At 38.8% G+C, this 16,262-nt stretch overlaps 2 protein-coding genes across 3 annotated transcripts; one reads left to right on the top strand and one right to left on the bottom strand.

Moving 5' to 3' along the window:
• Nucleotides 1-1,605: 1,605 nt before the first annotated feature.
• gopc (golgi-associated PDZ and coiled-coil motif containing) lies at nucleotides 1,606-13,719 on the bottom strand. 2 transcript variants are annotated; one of them, XM_056763830.1, is made up of 9 exons: nucleotides 12,518-13,719; nucleotides 9,578-9,742; nucleotides 7,841-7,864; nucleotides 6,843-7,018; nucleotides 6,543-6,708; nucleotides 5,018-5,113; nucleotides 4,717-4,881; nucleotides 4,208-4,382; nucleotides 1,606-4,005 (listed from the first exon to the last, which is right to left on the bottom strand). In XM_056763830.1, exons 1-9 carry the CDS (start codon nucleotides 12,797-12,799, stop codon nucleotides 3,887-3,889), a joined length of 1,368 nt encoding a protein of 455 aa, XP_056619808.1. In that variant the 5' UTR covers nucleotides 12,800-13,719; the 3' UTR covers nucleotides 1,606-3,886. The 2 variants fall into 2 exon arrangements, with proteins under 2 accessions (XP_056619808.1, XP_056619809.1); XM_056763831.1 differs by lacking the exon at nucleotides 7,841-7,864 and having other exon boundaries at nucleotides 1,607-4,005; nucleotides 12,518-13,715.
• LOC130434010 (nephrocan-like) lies at nucleotides 12,787-16,262 on the top strand. Its single transcript, XM_056763834.1, has 4 exons — nucleotides 12,787-12,831; nucleotides 13,823-13,909; nucleotides 14,110-15,011; nucleotides 15,384-16,262. The coding sequence occupies exons 3-4, from the start codon at nucleotides 14,176-14,178 to the stop codon at nucleotides 15,592-15,594; spliced, it is 1,047 nt and encodes a 348-aa protein (XP_056619812.1). The 5' UTR covers nucleotides 12,787-12,831; nucleotides 13,823-13,909; nucleotides 14,110-14,175; the 3' UTR covers nucleotides 15,595-16,262.

Here is a 16,262-nt window from a genome sequence, read left to right as displayed (position 1 = left end):
TTTTTGGGTTGGCTGTCCTTCTAAGGTCTATAGACAGGCTTTCGAATCCTATAGCATTGTTTAATCCAAAGGCATTTCATCTCTCCTTTATGCCAACGGTTGTCCTGATGTCTTTGCTTTTGGACATCGTCTCATTTCTAAGTGCTAAATGACTGTTCCATTACCACAAAGCATGTTATTTGGTCCTGCTCTCATTGATTTAGATTGTGTAAAAGAGTGCACACGTATGTACATGTTCGAATTGTATATTTAGATAAGACACAAGAAGAGAAGAAATGTTACTTTTAAGCATTTGATGATTATTTAACATTCTTGAAGATCTGGGCATCGCTGCTGTGTTTGAGGGACAATCCGTGTTCAAGATTACTGTGACGGGTCTTCATTTCTGTGAAATGTTGCTGGGATTTGCATTGGGATCGATGGTTAAGATTTGATATGCCCATGAGGATCTTGTCATGCTGCTGTGTTAAAGTGCGGAGAATCTCAATGACGCGTTCGTTCTTGTCTTCAAACCCGAATAAAAGCACCAGCAGTTGAACCTGCCGTGTGAAGGTCTGTTCGCAATAAAATGTGCACGTCGGCATTTTGTGAGTTTTTGGGAAGCAGGATGTCATCCCAGAACCCTGTGTGTGTGGTAATGAAAAGAATGTCACAATGTAGTGTTAGCTGATAGTGACCCTTCTGTTCAAACCCCAAGCATGTAACCCGGTCACACAACAGAGGCCCTGCCGACTGCCACAGATGTCATCATAAGGCCATGTGTATATAATGCTGGCATATGATATAGGCTAGATAAGAAAATGTAGCCTATAGATTAAATAAAAGCATCTCTCATAATGCATGCATTTAAATATGCTTTATTACGGCCATTGGCTTCATGGAATCAACATTAAAAATCGTCAAACAGCACTTGAACGTTTGCCAGTGATAATAGCTCAATTACTGTTAACACGTGCTATTAAAATCCGTCTCGTGTTTCGATCACAAGTGGTAGGTGGAGACAGACGTATAAACACGTGGTATTGACGTACGGCGTGTGGGAAGTTTCGAGACGACGAGTCATTCGTGGTTGATTAAGCGCGAAACAATACGTTTCCGTAACCTTTGGCTACTAAAGTTGATAATTTAGACACAAAGGTATGAGTCTTGAACGGATATTGACATTCAACATTAAGTACGCGCATAGGATTCGTGTCAAAAATCGCCCCTAATCGTTTACGTTTGACCACATGCGCCACCTTCTGGCGAGACGCGGGAATTCAATTTGCGCGAGCTCAGTTGCACAGTTGGTTCATCGGTTGTTAACTCGTTTTTATTATGCGGTATTAAATAAGTGCACTCGATAATGTACACTTTGGTTTCGGACACCACCAAAATTTCGTTATAATTTAACGTTATTTATATTTTTGCGCGTTCAGTCAACTGCACGTGGGCCGTTAGGACAACTTTGACACTTTTTAAGTGATTGAATTGCTCTCGTTCATTTGTATCAGTTTGGGGAAAAGTTTACGGTGACGCTCTTCAGAAGTTCATACGGAATTGAAACAACGTGAAGGTAAACGTGACATTAATTTTGATAAAATTAATAAATTATGAATTATGATATTTTTGCTCTTGTACCGCCTCCCACTGTTTGAACGGAGTACTGCAATATGTGAGCCTGGACATCAAAACCAGTCTTAAGTAGCACGGGAACGTTTGTAGTTATAGCCAAGAATACAGATTTTGATTTTTTTTTACAAGAAACATTAGGATATTAAGTAAAGATCATGTTCCAGGAAGATATTTGATATATTTCCTATTGTAAATGTATATAAACTTTCTTTTTGTGAATGGATGGCTTGCTACAGTGCCTCAGATGAACAACTTCAAAGGCGACTTTCTCAATTTTTTGCACCCTCAGATTCCAGCTTTGTAAACAGTTGTTGATCCGTCAGATAGTGTCCTATCCTACCAGACCATATATCAAAAGAAAGCGTATTTATCAGCATTCAGTTGATGTAAAAATCTCAAAACTTGAACCTTAAGACTAGTTTTGTTGTCCAGGGTCACATATGTAAATACTAGATTTATGAACGCACAATACATTTTTCATCGTGGGCAAATAAGTTTATTGAATCCAGTCATACGTCAACTACATCTGGAACATTGTTTCCAAATCTCCCGTGTTTCAGAAATGTATGACATTGGAAATAAAAAGCAGTGTTACAAAGATAAATGGAGAAATAAACCAGATTAAAATACTTTGCTATGGTGTCTGTGCTGTGCCATGCACTGGCAGTGTGGGAAGAACATAGCCCCCCGGGGGGACGCATTGCACCCCAATCCATAATCAGTAACAAAAAAAGAAAAGCAACACCATCAGCCCACCAGTCCACATACTGATAAGAGAAGACCATGTGGTCATCTGCTTAACATCTCAAAAACACCTGTGAAGATACAGTGGGGTAACAAACAGCAGAATATAACAGTAATGATCATGAATAATTGATGTGTATTGTATACAGGCTACATATAAGCATTTTTATTGCTATACAGCCCATGTTTATTTAGAGCGTGAGAGTTTAGTGATATGTTAAATAACCGAATAATAGGGAAGCAACACTGATTATAGAAATCTCTTCTAGCGAGCTATACAGTAGTGATGTTACAATTTACAGATTTGAGGCACTAGAGTTTACTTTACGCACACAGAATAGGGGAAGATGGTCGTTAAGAATCCTCAAAACAAGAGCAAGGTTTTTTGCAAAACAAAGAGGATATAGGTTTGGATTAAATTAATTTAAATAAGTCATTTTGCTATCTAAAAATGCAAACACACCCACTTAACTGGATAATAATCGGTAGTCTTTTCCAAAAACACTGTAAATACAGTATGTAAGTACGTTCAGCGACACTGTCAGGTCAACCGGACGCTGCTCGGGTTAGTCGTTCAAAAATACTTCACAGGATACGTAGGAGAAAATATCACAATGAAAATCTATCAGAGGTTTTTGTATTAATTTCACCTTAAAACCAAAAGAAAAGCTAAAGGTGTATTTCTTTGTCACATGAGGAATAGAAATCAGGGCGAAATATAACCCGGATGTTTCATTAAAGTTCTCTCCACTTTTTTGCTTGAACGAATGTGGAGACTGTGTGTAATGTAAATACATGACGCGTGTACATGCGCTGTTTCTGTCTCTGTCATCCCCAAACAGGAAGTGACATCGTTCTTGTGTCGTTGCTTTAGTGGAGTACAGCTAAGCAGGTTTAACAGCACAGGCTCACACTAGACTAAAAGTGCAACATTAAAACTGTTGATGTTTTGTATGAACGAACACTTTCGTTATATCCATCTCACCTAAGGATCAGGTTTACTTCAAAATTCTGTTGTTTTTACTCTCATGTCCGTACCTGTATGCTGTATTTTTAAGAAAACGTTATTCAGTTCTTGTGACCGAATAATAATCTCTTTAGAAATCACATCAGCATAGATGTTTTCGGGACACTTTTACAAAGAACTGCAGAATTTTTTCAGTTTGGGTATTCTGTTCCTTTAAGAAGGACCTCTACATCAGCTGAGATTCAACTCACCTACTGAAGGTCATTATATGTATGGAAAAGATACACAAACAAGATTGAGAATATGATTTTTCCCCCTCAACTTTCTTTACAACTAAATCAAGTTGGTGACGTAAACATGCGAACAGTCCTCCATGTCCGCTGAGTAACAGTCCTCTCTTCTCTGAGTGGTTCATTTCCAGTGAACAGAGTCAAAACAGTCTGTTCTTCATACGGCATCAGTATATTTTTATGTTACAAATTGTACATGTGCAATCTCTTTCTGTTTCTCACGTCAGGTGCTCCTCTTCAATCTAAAGGACTTTTCTTTGTATCTGGAGACCTAAGAAGAACTCTCTGTTGATTCCTCTGTCTTGGAGATCTTCTCTTCCGAAGGACTCTCACTTGACAAGGTTGTATCTCCATTTTCTGTTCTGTTGTTCGCTAAGTGCTTCCCTACAGCTGCGGAGGAAAAGAAGAGGGTGGTTTATTTAATGATTCTGTTTGAAGCTATGTTTTTTTTTTAACTATTAAAGCTGCAAATTGAAACGATTGTTCAAACAAATCAGATATGGGCAAGTTTACTGTCATTTAACTGACTTAAGAGACAAATAGAGAATATCTTGATTTATTTAATTGTGTAGCTCTCATTATAATCACTCGCCTTGTAAGGAGGTGGGTTCAGCACTGCCATTGTTCTGATTGGCTCCTGGTCCCTCCTCCAGTTCATCCAGGTACAAACGGTACCGATGGCCGCTGTCGTCTTCATACTCCACGTTCTCGTCATCCGAATCCACCTCCGGAGCCACATAAACCACCTCAAACTCGATCTCCCCCCTCTGGATAGAAAAAAAAATCTTGTGAGTTTCTAAAAAATTGGGTGTGAGTGTTTGTTATCTTAGGTAAACATAACCTTTGCTCCGAAGAGAGTTATCATTCTAGGGTAGTGACTTGTTTGTTATATCGTGCAATAAGGAACTATGATTTAAAGCGAAACGGTCCTATTTACACTTCACGAGAGCATTTTAACATTTGGTAAGCATTGGGTGTGGGATGAATCCACAGGTCTAATGATAAATGATAGGTCACACGCTTTTCCTGTTGTGACAGGCCGCTCACAGAGCAGCAAACTGAATCGAACAACAGCCGGTTTGCTCTGCGTGTGTCATTCACCTGCTGTGAAAGGATGGTGACTGCCTCTTTGTGCTTGGCGTCTCTCAGGTTGATGTTGTTGACTGCTAAGATGGCATCGCCGACGTGCAAACCTCTGCAGCGTTCTGCGGGCTGGGTGGGGTGAATTTCCGAGATTAGGATGGGAACTCCGTGTTCTTTACCGCCCTGGGTTATTCCGGGGATGCAAATATTAAATTAGGACTTTGATCTTGGCGCTTATCCATTGATGGCTCATTTAATATCATCCAAAAGAAAAGGGTGGATTGGGTTTACTTTATATACAGGCAAAATTTGAACTCACTGTTATGGAGATTCCAAGCCCTTCGTGATCTTCTTTGGTCAGAACAACTTTGCGTATAGGACCAACTCCTTGTGTCTTCTTCAAGGAGTCCGTGTCCTGGAGAAGACAACATACAGTAGGCTTTAGATATGACAGTCATATATTGTACTCTTTATGGTAAAGCTGCTTTGCAAAAGAGGCAGAAGTTTTTGTAGGTCTTAGAAAATATATACATATAATACCATACTGAAGGTCTGGTAACTTTGGCCGCTTTCTCTGGCCAAGGCCTGCCCAAGAGGCCTTTTATCTGACCAATCACATTTTGTTTTGTGTCGCATCATGTTTAGAGGCATGGAATTTAAGCGTTTAGTCTATCACAATGAATTCTTATTGCAACCATTGTAAACACGAAATCAACTTCCTGTTGTTTCCAGGCAGTTTAAAAAAAGCGACACGTCTCCCGGAAATCTTAAATAATTTAACCATTCAGATGACGACTTTGAATATGAAGAAATGTTTCCAGAAAAGTGTGTCTTTGACGTTCAGCCAATGGTCTTCAGCTGAGACTAATCCTGTCGTCACATGCTCTCTGAAATTTGTTAATTCCCACTTCAACCTGGAATTCATTTATGGAACGGTGCTTTTTAATGTTACCACATACTTGTTCTTCTAAGTTTTAATGCTACTAAATCACTAGTAACAGTAATGTTTTAATGTTATTAATACTTTAAATGTTAACAAATCTAGACGTTGAAGTGGGAATTATCGAATTTCCGAGAGCATTTGAAGTAGGGCTGGGACGATAAACAATATCATATCAAATCGTGATCAAATTTCTTTCGATAACGATAATAAGATATTGGCATTTTAACTCGATATGCATTAATCTTACACTCTTACAGACAGCAGAAATAAACACAACAACAGTAACTCATCGTGCAGCTTTTAGCATGCGCGTCAAAGTACAAAGTCCATTCCATACCGCACTTGCCAAAGATAACTCGACATGTGGAGGAAAACATGACTGGAAGCGGAAACGAACGTGAAACTAACTTTGAGGTTTATCAAGTGTCTTATTTTCCTTTGCAATCGCCGGTTTAACAAAACAAACTTGAGTCGCAATTACAACCAAGTTACTTTGAAACTCAAGCACAAACGTTTTTATATCTAACGTTAACATATCTGCTAACATGAGCTGGTGAATATGAAACAAACCACATTGAAAGATTGAACCTTTTATGTAAGATGCTTGCATTGAATGTACTACAGTTTATGTGAGATGCCTTTTTAAAAGAATCCCACTACTCGAGCAAGACATTATTGCAGCACAATATTGTGCGCAGGTGTTTCGTTAATAAACTGTATTTAAAATAGATTATTTTACATACATTATTATAAATGAAAATATTTATTTTTATGAATTATATATCGAAATAAATATCGTTATCGATCAATATAGAAAAAAACGATTGAGTTTACATTTTTGCCATATCGCCCAGCCCTTATGTGAAGGTAGCATAAAAAAATATGAACTTGGCTGTCTTACATGGCCCACGGGTGATAGCAAGGGCTTGTTGGGGTCGTTGCGCCCCCTGCAGGCTCGGATGACTGTTTTGTGGCGGTGCAGGTGAATTTCTGCTTCAAGCTGGTTCCACAGTTTATCATGAGCTGGTCCTTTCATGTCTCGCCCCAGCAACTGTATCTGCTGAACCCTGAAACAAAATGAAATGCACTCCGTTTTCCAGTGACGCCAGAACTTTTGTTCAGGGGATAGTGGATGTATAATTCACGAGGATAATTGGATAATTTAAGCTAACTGAGTAAACACCAATAGATATTGTCTTACCTCCCTGCCAGCTCTTTGTCCAAGTATTTGGCTGCTAGTCTGGCTCCATAAACCTCAGCCTGTAGTACCGCGATATGCCTGCGGAGGGCCTCGTTCTCTTTCTTCAGCAACTTTACCTCAGCTTCCAGCTTGGCCTCCTTCACTTTCTCTTTCTTACTGGCCTTTAGTTCCTTTTCCTGTGAAATACAAACGATTAGAATGAGAGAAGTTAAAGGGGTGGATCGCAGGAGTGTCCAGGTGGTTTGTTGACAGGTCTGACAGCAGAAATCACATCAAATCCACATAGATAACTGTCGTTCTGATGAGCTAAAGAGCCCAAGAAGGACATGCAGTTGGAAGTCTTGAGTATCAACCTCCCAGAAAGTACAAATGACAAACAGGGAGGATTGGTAGACAAACACAAACTTTCTGTAGGTCACAAAGGCACATGTGATGTATTTTGTGGTAAAAATGGTAACAAATGTAGATTTGGTAACTACATATTCGCTAATAGTGTGACACAAATCCAGGCAATGAAGATGATATTACATGACATCTCTTCAGTTAAAACATACTCAAATCTCTATTAAAGGGATAGTTCATAAAAAAAATCATAATTTATTGACCCTCATTAGATTCATGAATCTTAACTCTGTGAATCACAAAAGAAGATATTTTGAGAAATGTTATTTGGTTCTTCAAAATATCTTTTTTGCTCGACAGGAGAAAATCATAGACGTTTGAAAAGACATAAGGGTAAATAAAAGATGGAAGAACTTTCATTTCTTGGAATATACATTTGGTCATTATTTACTCATCCTAATGCCATTTCTCATGCAAAGCAATCACATGACCTTAATGAGATCACTAGTTTCCATGAACTTCTTTGATGAACTATTCCTTTCTAATCCAAAACACAAACAGAAAATTAAGCTTTTGTGACAGATGGATGAAATGGACAGAAAGAGCGTTAACAGCAAGGATGGGATGCACATGCACTCAAAACAATGCAAACTTACCATCTCCTCCACTGAGGGAACATGCTTCAGGTTGAAAAGAGAAAGAGAGGATCAAAGGTTAGCGCAGCAGTGTTAAAACGCAAAGCAGGTTACAGAAACATCTTCAGTCAGTCTTATGATAGCAGGATTATGTTAGGAAGACTTGACCGAGGCTAAACATCTGGTTTGACCAAGACCCACTTAGATGGGAAAAGCCGTCAGAATGACATGGAAAGCGATCGATCGCATTTCCTTTTTAAAAAAACTGTCACAACGGTCAACTAGCGTTACGACAACCAAAGAAATTTCGTCCGTAGCCATGTGTCCACAATGTTTTAATGTTCTGCCATTATTGTTGACTTTTTAAAATACCATGTTAAGTTGAAAGTTGAAAGTTTTAAAACGAATGTCGACACTCCTTCATTCTGTTTCTTTCCATCATGCTCTGAAACACTACAGGACAAGTCGATTTTGAAAATGCACATTTTCTATACTCTACACACCCAAAAGTATGTGGACATCCTTTTCTAATAAGTGAACTTGCCTCTTCCAGTCACTCACAATGTTGACAGCTAGATAAACAACCGCACTGCCATGTAATCCCTGCAGACATGCAGTCAGTTTGTCAGATTTCTGCCCAGGGCTGATGTAAGGGACGGTGAAGTAAATAAATCTAGAAGTGACAAGTCAACCACGAGAACCTCACGGAGCGTGAAGTGCATGGCTAACTGTTGGGTGCCTCCAATTTTCTTTTACCTTGTATAGGTTTGTGGTTTTAAGGATGAGGGCATGTCAAACAACGTCTCCCTAATCCAGCATAAACCAAGTAATAACTGAATCTTGACAAAAATACTATAAAGTACTAAAACACATGACCTGACACCAACAAAATTATAGGAAGTGTTTTCCCTAGTTTAAAGCTGATTCTAACAATGTTTATACGGATTGTGTATTATAATATTATGTGTATGATACGTTAGTTGGATTACATTAATAAATATTTGTAAATACTAAAGTATACTACAGTATTTTTTTCATGTGGGCTACCACAAATTATATTTATTATATACTGGATAAGATAAAATGATAAATAAACATATTGTATTTCTAATCCATAACACGGCATATTATTTACAAATGATATCAGAGTGTGTAACAGAAGCTACATATATTCAAAAATATTTATTTAGCCTAAGCCAGTTTGGAAAGCACTAGTCTAGACCATTAAAAACTTTGTTATACAATTTTGGTTTGTTTGACTAAAGCCACAGTTCTGTGTAAAAGTCAAAGTCCTGGTTTGACAAGATTCGCTTCTAATAAAGGAGTGGAAGATCTTGAATGGCCTGGTGAAAACCCTGTTTTCAAACCCGCTCTAAACTAGCTGGGATAAACCATGCTCAAAAACTCAACATCAATGCCAGACATCAATCCCTTTCCATAGGCTAAACGGAGGCAAATTCCACCATCAGTGTCCTAACATCTAGAGCAAATCCCTAGCAAAGGGATGAAGGCGATTATTGCAACAAAAACGTTATAAACTTTAAAAGAGATGTTTTATGATGAGGTGTCCACAAATACTTTTGGCCATATAATGAGCCAATGATTCATTTGTCCTCAGCATGTGTAACGTGTCGTCTCTTTGAAATCTTTCTGCAAGTCACTTTGTGCGAATTAATCAAAGCATAAAACCTGTGGCTATATAACATTGTTTCTGTTTAGCTAGACAAATATAAAACCGTAGCAAGATGTTGCACCCACCATCCTGTCCATGATGGAGTCGGAGTCCACCGTCTGACCGGCTTTGGCTTGAAGTTTGAGCTGCATGGCATGAAGCTGCAGAAGCTGTTCGTGGACCTCTTCCTCCACAACTGCCTTCTCCGCCTGCACATCCGTCAGCTCTGAACGCAGGTCTACCAGCTGAGCCTGAAACACACACACAAAGTATTAATAACCAGCCTGCCCAGATTCATGAATCATGCCGAGACAGAGTGCTGATTCAAACAGCATCTGAGTGTGATGTAAGTACTACACCATCTTTCCTCTCTCCAGAATGGTTAAAGTATGACTGCAACCTTAATATTAGCTCATCCAACATTAACCCAAAGGGTGGAACTGAAAGAGGCCAAATGCAGGAAGAAACAGAATTAAAAAGTTAAATATGAGTCCATCACACGGTTTTAGGGTAAATGAAGAAATTAAATAAAGGACACTTTATTTGATCAAGTTCTTGCAGACATTTGTAAAAAAAAAACAGGCAATTCAGCTTTGCATGAAATATTTATTTACATTTTAATGCATTCGGCAGACACTTTTATCCAAAGCGACTTACATTGCATGACTATACATTTGTATACGAGTATGTGCAATCCCTAGGATCGACCTTGACCTTGGTGTTGCTAGCACCATGCTCAAACCACTGTGTTACAGGAAAGCTGTATTTGCTTCCTCTTTCCAACATCTTCTCTTCCAAAGAACATATTCTCATCCCACGCACCCATCAACAACCACAGACGGAGTAAATAATGAGATTCTGACACCAGTGCCACTGGAAACAGCTCAGCCTCGTAGGTAACGTGCCTGCGTCAAGACAGACCTAAATCCATCTCATAGGAAATTCACTCAATTATTTATGTTCCCGGCCTGCATCGTGCCGCCTTCATATTCATCAGTAACACGGCAGAGAAACTTTGCTTTTTATGTCCCAACACTGAAATGGAAATACTAAAGAAGAGAGGTGATGAATCTGAATCCAGTATCCACTCGGAATACTTTAAATTCACACTGCAGCCCGTCCAAATAGAAAATGTTTATTGTTTACTTCACTTTAAACCAAAGCTAATTCAGTTTATCACTATGTGTGCTTTTTGGGAGTCAAACCATCGACCTTGTGATATAGAGGAGATTGTGAAATGTGCTTTTAATTAATAGTGTTTATGCTCCTCTTGAATTAAATATAAAACAACATTTTGTGACTCAACAAAACAAGGCTCCGAAGTGTATCAAGGGAGTTCAGTGTGTGGGATGCAGCAGTCAACTAGAGGAAAAAGCGTCTTCATTGCACACAGAGACATTTCATACAGTCGTCTTCAGAGATTGTTTTCTATTATGACATTTGGGTGGAAAATTACTGTATATGACCTACAAATATGTGTATACTTTTATCTAAAAAAAATGTTAAGGCGTCTCCCAAATTCATGTGTGTAAATGTAATACCAGGGGTTCTGAATACTCCCCACGCTAATCTTTAAATACCATGGAGTGGTACCAGCACTTTACTAGAAGCTTTAACCTCACCATCCGGCCCTCCTCATGCAGCGTGAGGGTTTTATCAAGCTGTGTGTTAATCTGCTCTGCTCAGCAGTGAAGTGATGTCTGTTTGTTTGACCTCTACACCTGCCAAATCAACCATTCAGACAGACATTCAGTCAGCCACCCACACTAATATACTGTGGAAATTGAGTCATAGTACACTGATTCATTCCACAATGGCAAAAAATATGGATCTCCCTCGGTGAAGAAAATAAAGCTTTTAAATTGGATAGGGAGCTTTGATCAAAACCCATTAACAGATTTTAAAAAAGCGTCTGGCAAAACCAGATTACCAGAGCTGGTCTCCTGAGACGGCTGAAACACACACACAGCCAAGATGCCAATTATCCAGACTGGGATGGAATATTATAGGACAGCGGGGCTTATAGTAAACTTTACGGCAACTATACTTAGTTCAAACATGACTGGCCAATGACATAAGGGTGACAGGTGAAATATCATTTAAAAGGCAGTTGTTTGTTGGTATTAAAGTCATATAAAAAATAAGATGGATCAGAATCTGGCTAAACAGGTTTAACAGGTTTAAGCTATAGATCCTGTAGTTTGGCAACTATATCAACAATGTTTGCGTACTGGTCATGTTTATGCCCACATGCAAACAGTATGTGGTGGATGATGAATGCGGCACCAACATTTTTTAACCAAATGACTATTATGGTTATGTGCGTGACACTAAACCATGACAGCATGTCTTTTGAATTGAAGTGTTCAAAGACAGATACAGGACATTGTTATGCACACTTGCATTATTTAGCATACAAAACTCAACCAACTATTATCTACCATCACTGACTTACCCGGACAGTCCAGGATCTATAGTGTGTATGATCTGTTTTAAAACACTAACATGATGCATTAGACATGAACCTTAATGGTTGGGTTTTTGATTTTCATGTGCTCATTTAGCTGATGTTTTTATCCAAAGTGACTCAAGATCTTTTCATAGATACAAAACTTAAGCTGTTCTTAAACGATATAATACAGGAATAAAGAAAGCCACAGAAAAAAATCTATGGGTAACAAAACCTTTTCACTCCAAAAGAAGTATCGCAATAGTACCACGGTGAAATCACATGCTAATGCAACGGTATTTTGATATACCGTGGTATGAGAGGTCAGATATTAGACCATGTTTATATATGTATATATATATATATATATATATATATATATATATATATATATATATATTAAAGAAAAATCACATTGATTACCATAATGCGTTTATTAACTGTTGTTGTTACTATTATTTTAACATCGTAGATCAGTTTCATGTATGACAGCAGCCTAACTAACCGCTCTCCTAAATGAATAAATGAATATTTTACGTTTCATCCTCAAGAATATGATCAGGATCTTGTTTCTTACCTCCAATTTGTGGTTAAGCTGAAAGATGGTTTGTGCTTTATGACAGAGCTGAGCGAAGCACGAGCTTAGACTGGTCATCTTCTGACGGCCCTCATACGTGATATCAGCCTGATCCGGATCTATCTCTCCCATTAACAGATCGACATCCACAAACGCTTTATCGAACTCTTTTTCCAGCACCTCAAGCCACCGGAACATGGACATGCCAGAGCCGGGAGCCGTAGCGGGACCGACGGAGAGGGCCGAACCCGGAGACGCGGCACCGCCAGCGGACGCGGACATATTCGACGCTGACACGGATCCAGGAAGAAGAGGCAAATAAACTCAGATTTCCTTGTTTCTCGGCGGGCTACGACTCTCTTTTTAAGTTACGTTAACGGTGGGATTGTTCACGGATAGATAGTGAAAGTGTTCGTGATGAGAGTGGTGTTTGCTGAGGGATTTTCCGTTCTCTCATCCGACCAGGAAATCCGAAATCGAACACAAGTCAACAGCGCGGATCGATTCGTTTGGTCTGCCACACGATGAGCTTCGTCGATGAGGAAAGCAGCTGATAGGCGAGCGAATCGATCGCTGAGTCAGTGAACCGCAGTGCGAATCGAAGGAAACCTGCGTGTTTTAACTTTGGGAATTTCGTGGGAATTTTTCGTTTCTGTTTTAGTTTTTTTTTGTTTACAATTCAAACTGTTTGTAAAATTATATTAGTCTAATTATAAAAATATTATCCATAAGAAGATTTCATTACAAAGGATGTGAAATGTTACAATGTGTTGAATTCAGGTTCCGTTATAAACGTTTAGGTCTAATTTATGTGTAGCCTTTGATTCACATCCTGCCAGCTTTTTGGGCTATAAAAATTAATTAAAAAAAAAAATTAAAAAATTATTTGTTCATCTTGGCAAATTAAGTTTATTTAGTGGAAGAGAGGACAAAACTCATCCAGAGGAAATGCATTTCTTTAAAGATTAGACTGAGAATAGTTCTATCAGCACTTTTCTCAAGTTTTCTAACAAACAGGACGATTTATGCTTGTATGTCAGTTCCTTCTCGGTGTCAAGTGTTGTTTTCTAACCAAGATAGTGATCTAAGCCATTGTTCCAAATAAAGCAGAGGAGTCTTTTTTTCACAACTGGGCATCTGGATGAGCTATTTAAACCCTGGGAGTTCAAAACGCTGCTTCAGGATAGTGTGTAAGGCTTCCCTATAAGGATGATATTTAACCTTTTTCTTTTAGTTTTGCTGTACTCTCAAAATGCCCACATGTGTCCGAAAAACTGCTTCTGTGAACAAACATCCTCTGTGCAGTGTTTCAGGGTTCAGTCTGTACAACTGGGCATCTCAAAAGATCTTAGGAAGATAAACCTGGGATACAGTCATCTCAAGGAGCTGAAGGTAATTGTTTATTTCTTTAGTCATGCACATCCACGTTTAACCATGTAAACGATGTTGATGTAAACTTATTGTGAATAACTTATCAGGCCACTTTATTCTACATTTGAAAAATCGTAATTCATGTTATTTTAAGTATTGTTATTATTATCTTTTATTAAATGTGTTCGGATTTATTCATTCCATGTATGCTTTGACCATAGGCCAGAGATTTCTCTGGTCGGCCGGGTCTTGAAGAAGTCATAATTTCATCAGGTGAGGTCGAGAAGATGGATGACAACATGTTCATATCTCACACTGCATTAAGAACTCTGGACCTTCAAAAAAACAAATTGAGACACCTTCCCAGAGGTCTTCCCCCTGGCCTGGAAATCCTTCATGTGGGACACAACAGGATACACAGCCTCCAAGAATCTTCCCTGGTGGGTCTCAAAAAGCTACGGATCTTGCACCTCCAGAATAACCAGATAAGCACTCTGCGTGCCAGTACCTTATCATTACTTGAAAACCTTGAGAGTCTCTACCTCGATGTCAATAAAATTAAGTCGATACACGGTGCCCCCAGGTTGCCAACGCTAAATATCCTTAGCATGGGAAGCAACAGTATCTCTTCCATACCTTCTGCTTTTTTCTCTTCAATGCATCTTCTCAAGATTTTAGATTTGTCTTCGAACCACCTAACCAAAATCCCTCACGGTCTTCCACAATCTCTGATTCATCTAAACCTGGACAGGAATCAGATCCAATCACTTAGAAATCGTGATATGTATCAAATGCACAACCTTGTGACTCAAGGTGTCAGCTTTAATAAATTAATATCAGTGGATTGGAGTCTTCGTCTGCCTAGCCTCTCTGTGTGTGAGTTAGCGGGAAATAAGTTACGAGAACTTCCTGGCAGTTTGGGATCTAAACTGGAAAACCTAGACTGCAGGCAGAACAATATTCAGGAAGTCACCTATCAGCAACTGGCGGGGATGAATCAACTTAAACATCTTTTTTTGGAAAACAACACCATACGCAATTTTGAAGCCGGTGCGTTCAGGAACTGCATGCAACTTTCTAATCTTGCTTTAGAACAGAATCTCCTCTCTGCTATCCCTAATGGGTAAGTAATGTCTGTAGTTAATATATGGGTATGCATATATATCGATGTATTTTAAGATGCCCTATAGCATTTATAATTAAATGCAGGATAATCAATGAGATGAATAATTGAATACAGTTTAAAAAATACTGACAGCATCAGTTCTGCATCTTTTCTTCTGTACAATGTTTTAAATCCTAAGGAATATTGAAGCATGTGATTTGACTTAGTGTGGATAATATGTTCTGCTTTATATTTATAATATCGTTACTCATTCATTTTACAACAGATCTGTTTTTTATATTATTGTAGAAAGTGAAATAAAGAAAACAAACGTGAAACAACTTCAAAAGTTTCATTGATGTGTTTCTCTTCGTATCCTTTTCATTCCAGGCTTCCTGAGACACTGGTCCGTTTGGATCTGAAGGAAAACAACATTGACACAATACACGAACGTGAGCTCAGACCTCTCCGGAAACTACAGGTGTTAAACCTCCGGAACAACAAACTCTCCTCCCTCCCTGCTCTGAAACTGCTTCCAAAACTGAAGGTTCATTTCTGGATGGAAACCCGTGGCAGTGTAGCTGTGAACTGCTTAAGATAAAAAAGACACTTTTAGCAAAACATGTGGAAATCAGCCCTGATTTCTGCAGAGAGCCTGTCCATGCGTCTCTTGAGGAATGGCGAGCTTATTTATTGGCACAAGACACCTGTCCCTGATAGCACACATACATCTTGCTTACGTCTATTTGACGTCTGCATTTATATCTTACAGACATCTACAATACATAGTTTGCTCATCTGCAGTACGTCTCAGAGATGTCTGCTGTCAGACGTCATATAGACATCTAGAAGACCTCTGTAAGATGTTTATGATTTAGAATGGATGTAAAGCTGCTCTTTCTAAGATGTTTAGCAGATGTTTTTACACAGCAGATCTCCAGATCTTTAACAGACATATAACAGACGTTCAGACGTCTCCGAGACATATTGCAGATGAGCAAACTATGTATTGCAGGTATCTTGCAGATGTAAATGCAGACGTCAAATAGACTTGAGCCAGATGGATTGTGTTATCTGGGGTGAGAGGCAGACCAAGAAGTTATTGCTGGAGAGCAAAGCCGAACACAAAGATAACGAAGAATAGGATTATGATTTATAACACTACACCTTATATTTAACATAACTACGTTGTTCCTATAATTCATGTACAGTCTTGTTTTGCTGCCTGTTTTGTCCTCATTCTCATCAGGATAAACAATAAACAGATTT

This window comes from Triplophysa dalaica, chromosome 13 (assembly GCF_015846415.1).
Source record: "Triplophysa dalaica isolate WHDGS20190420 chromosome 13, ASM1584641v1, whole genome shotgun sequence".
NCBI classification, from domain to species: Eukaryota; Metazoa; Chordata; class Actinopteri; order Cypriniformes; family Nemacheilidae; genus Triplophysa; species Triplophysa dalaica.
Note: the sequence above shows the minus strand (reverse complement) of the source record. Positions and strands in the feature narration are given on the sequence as shown.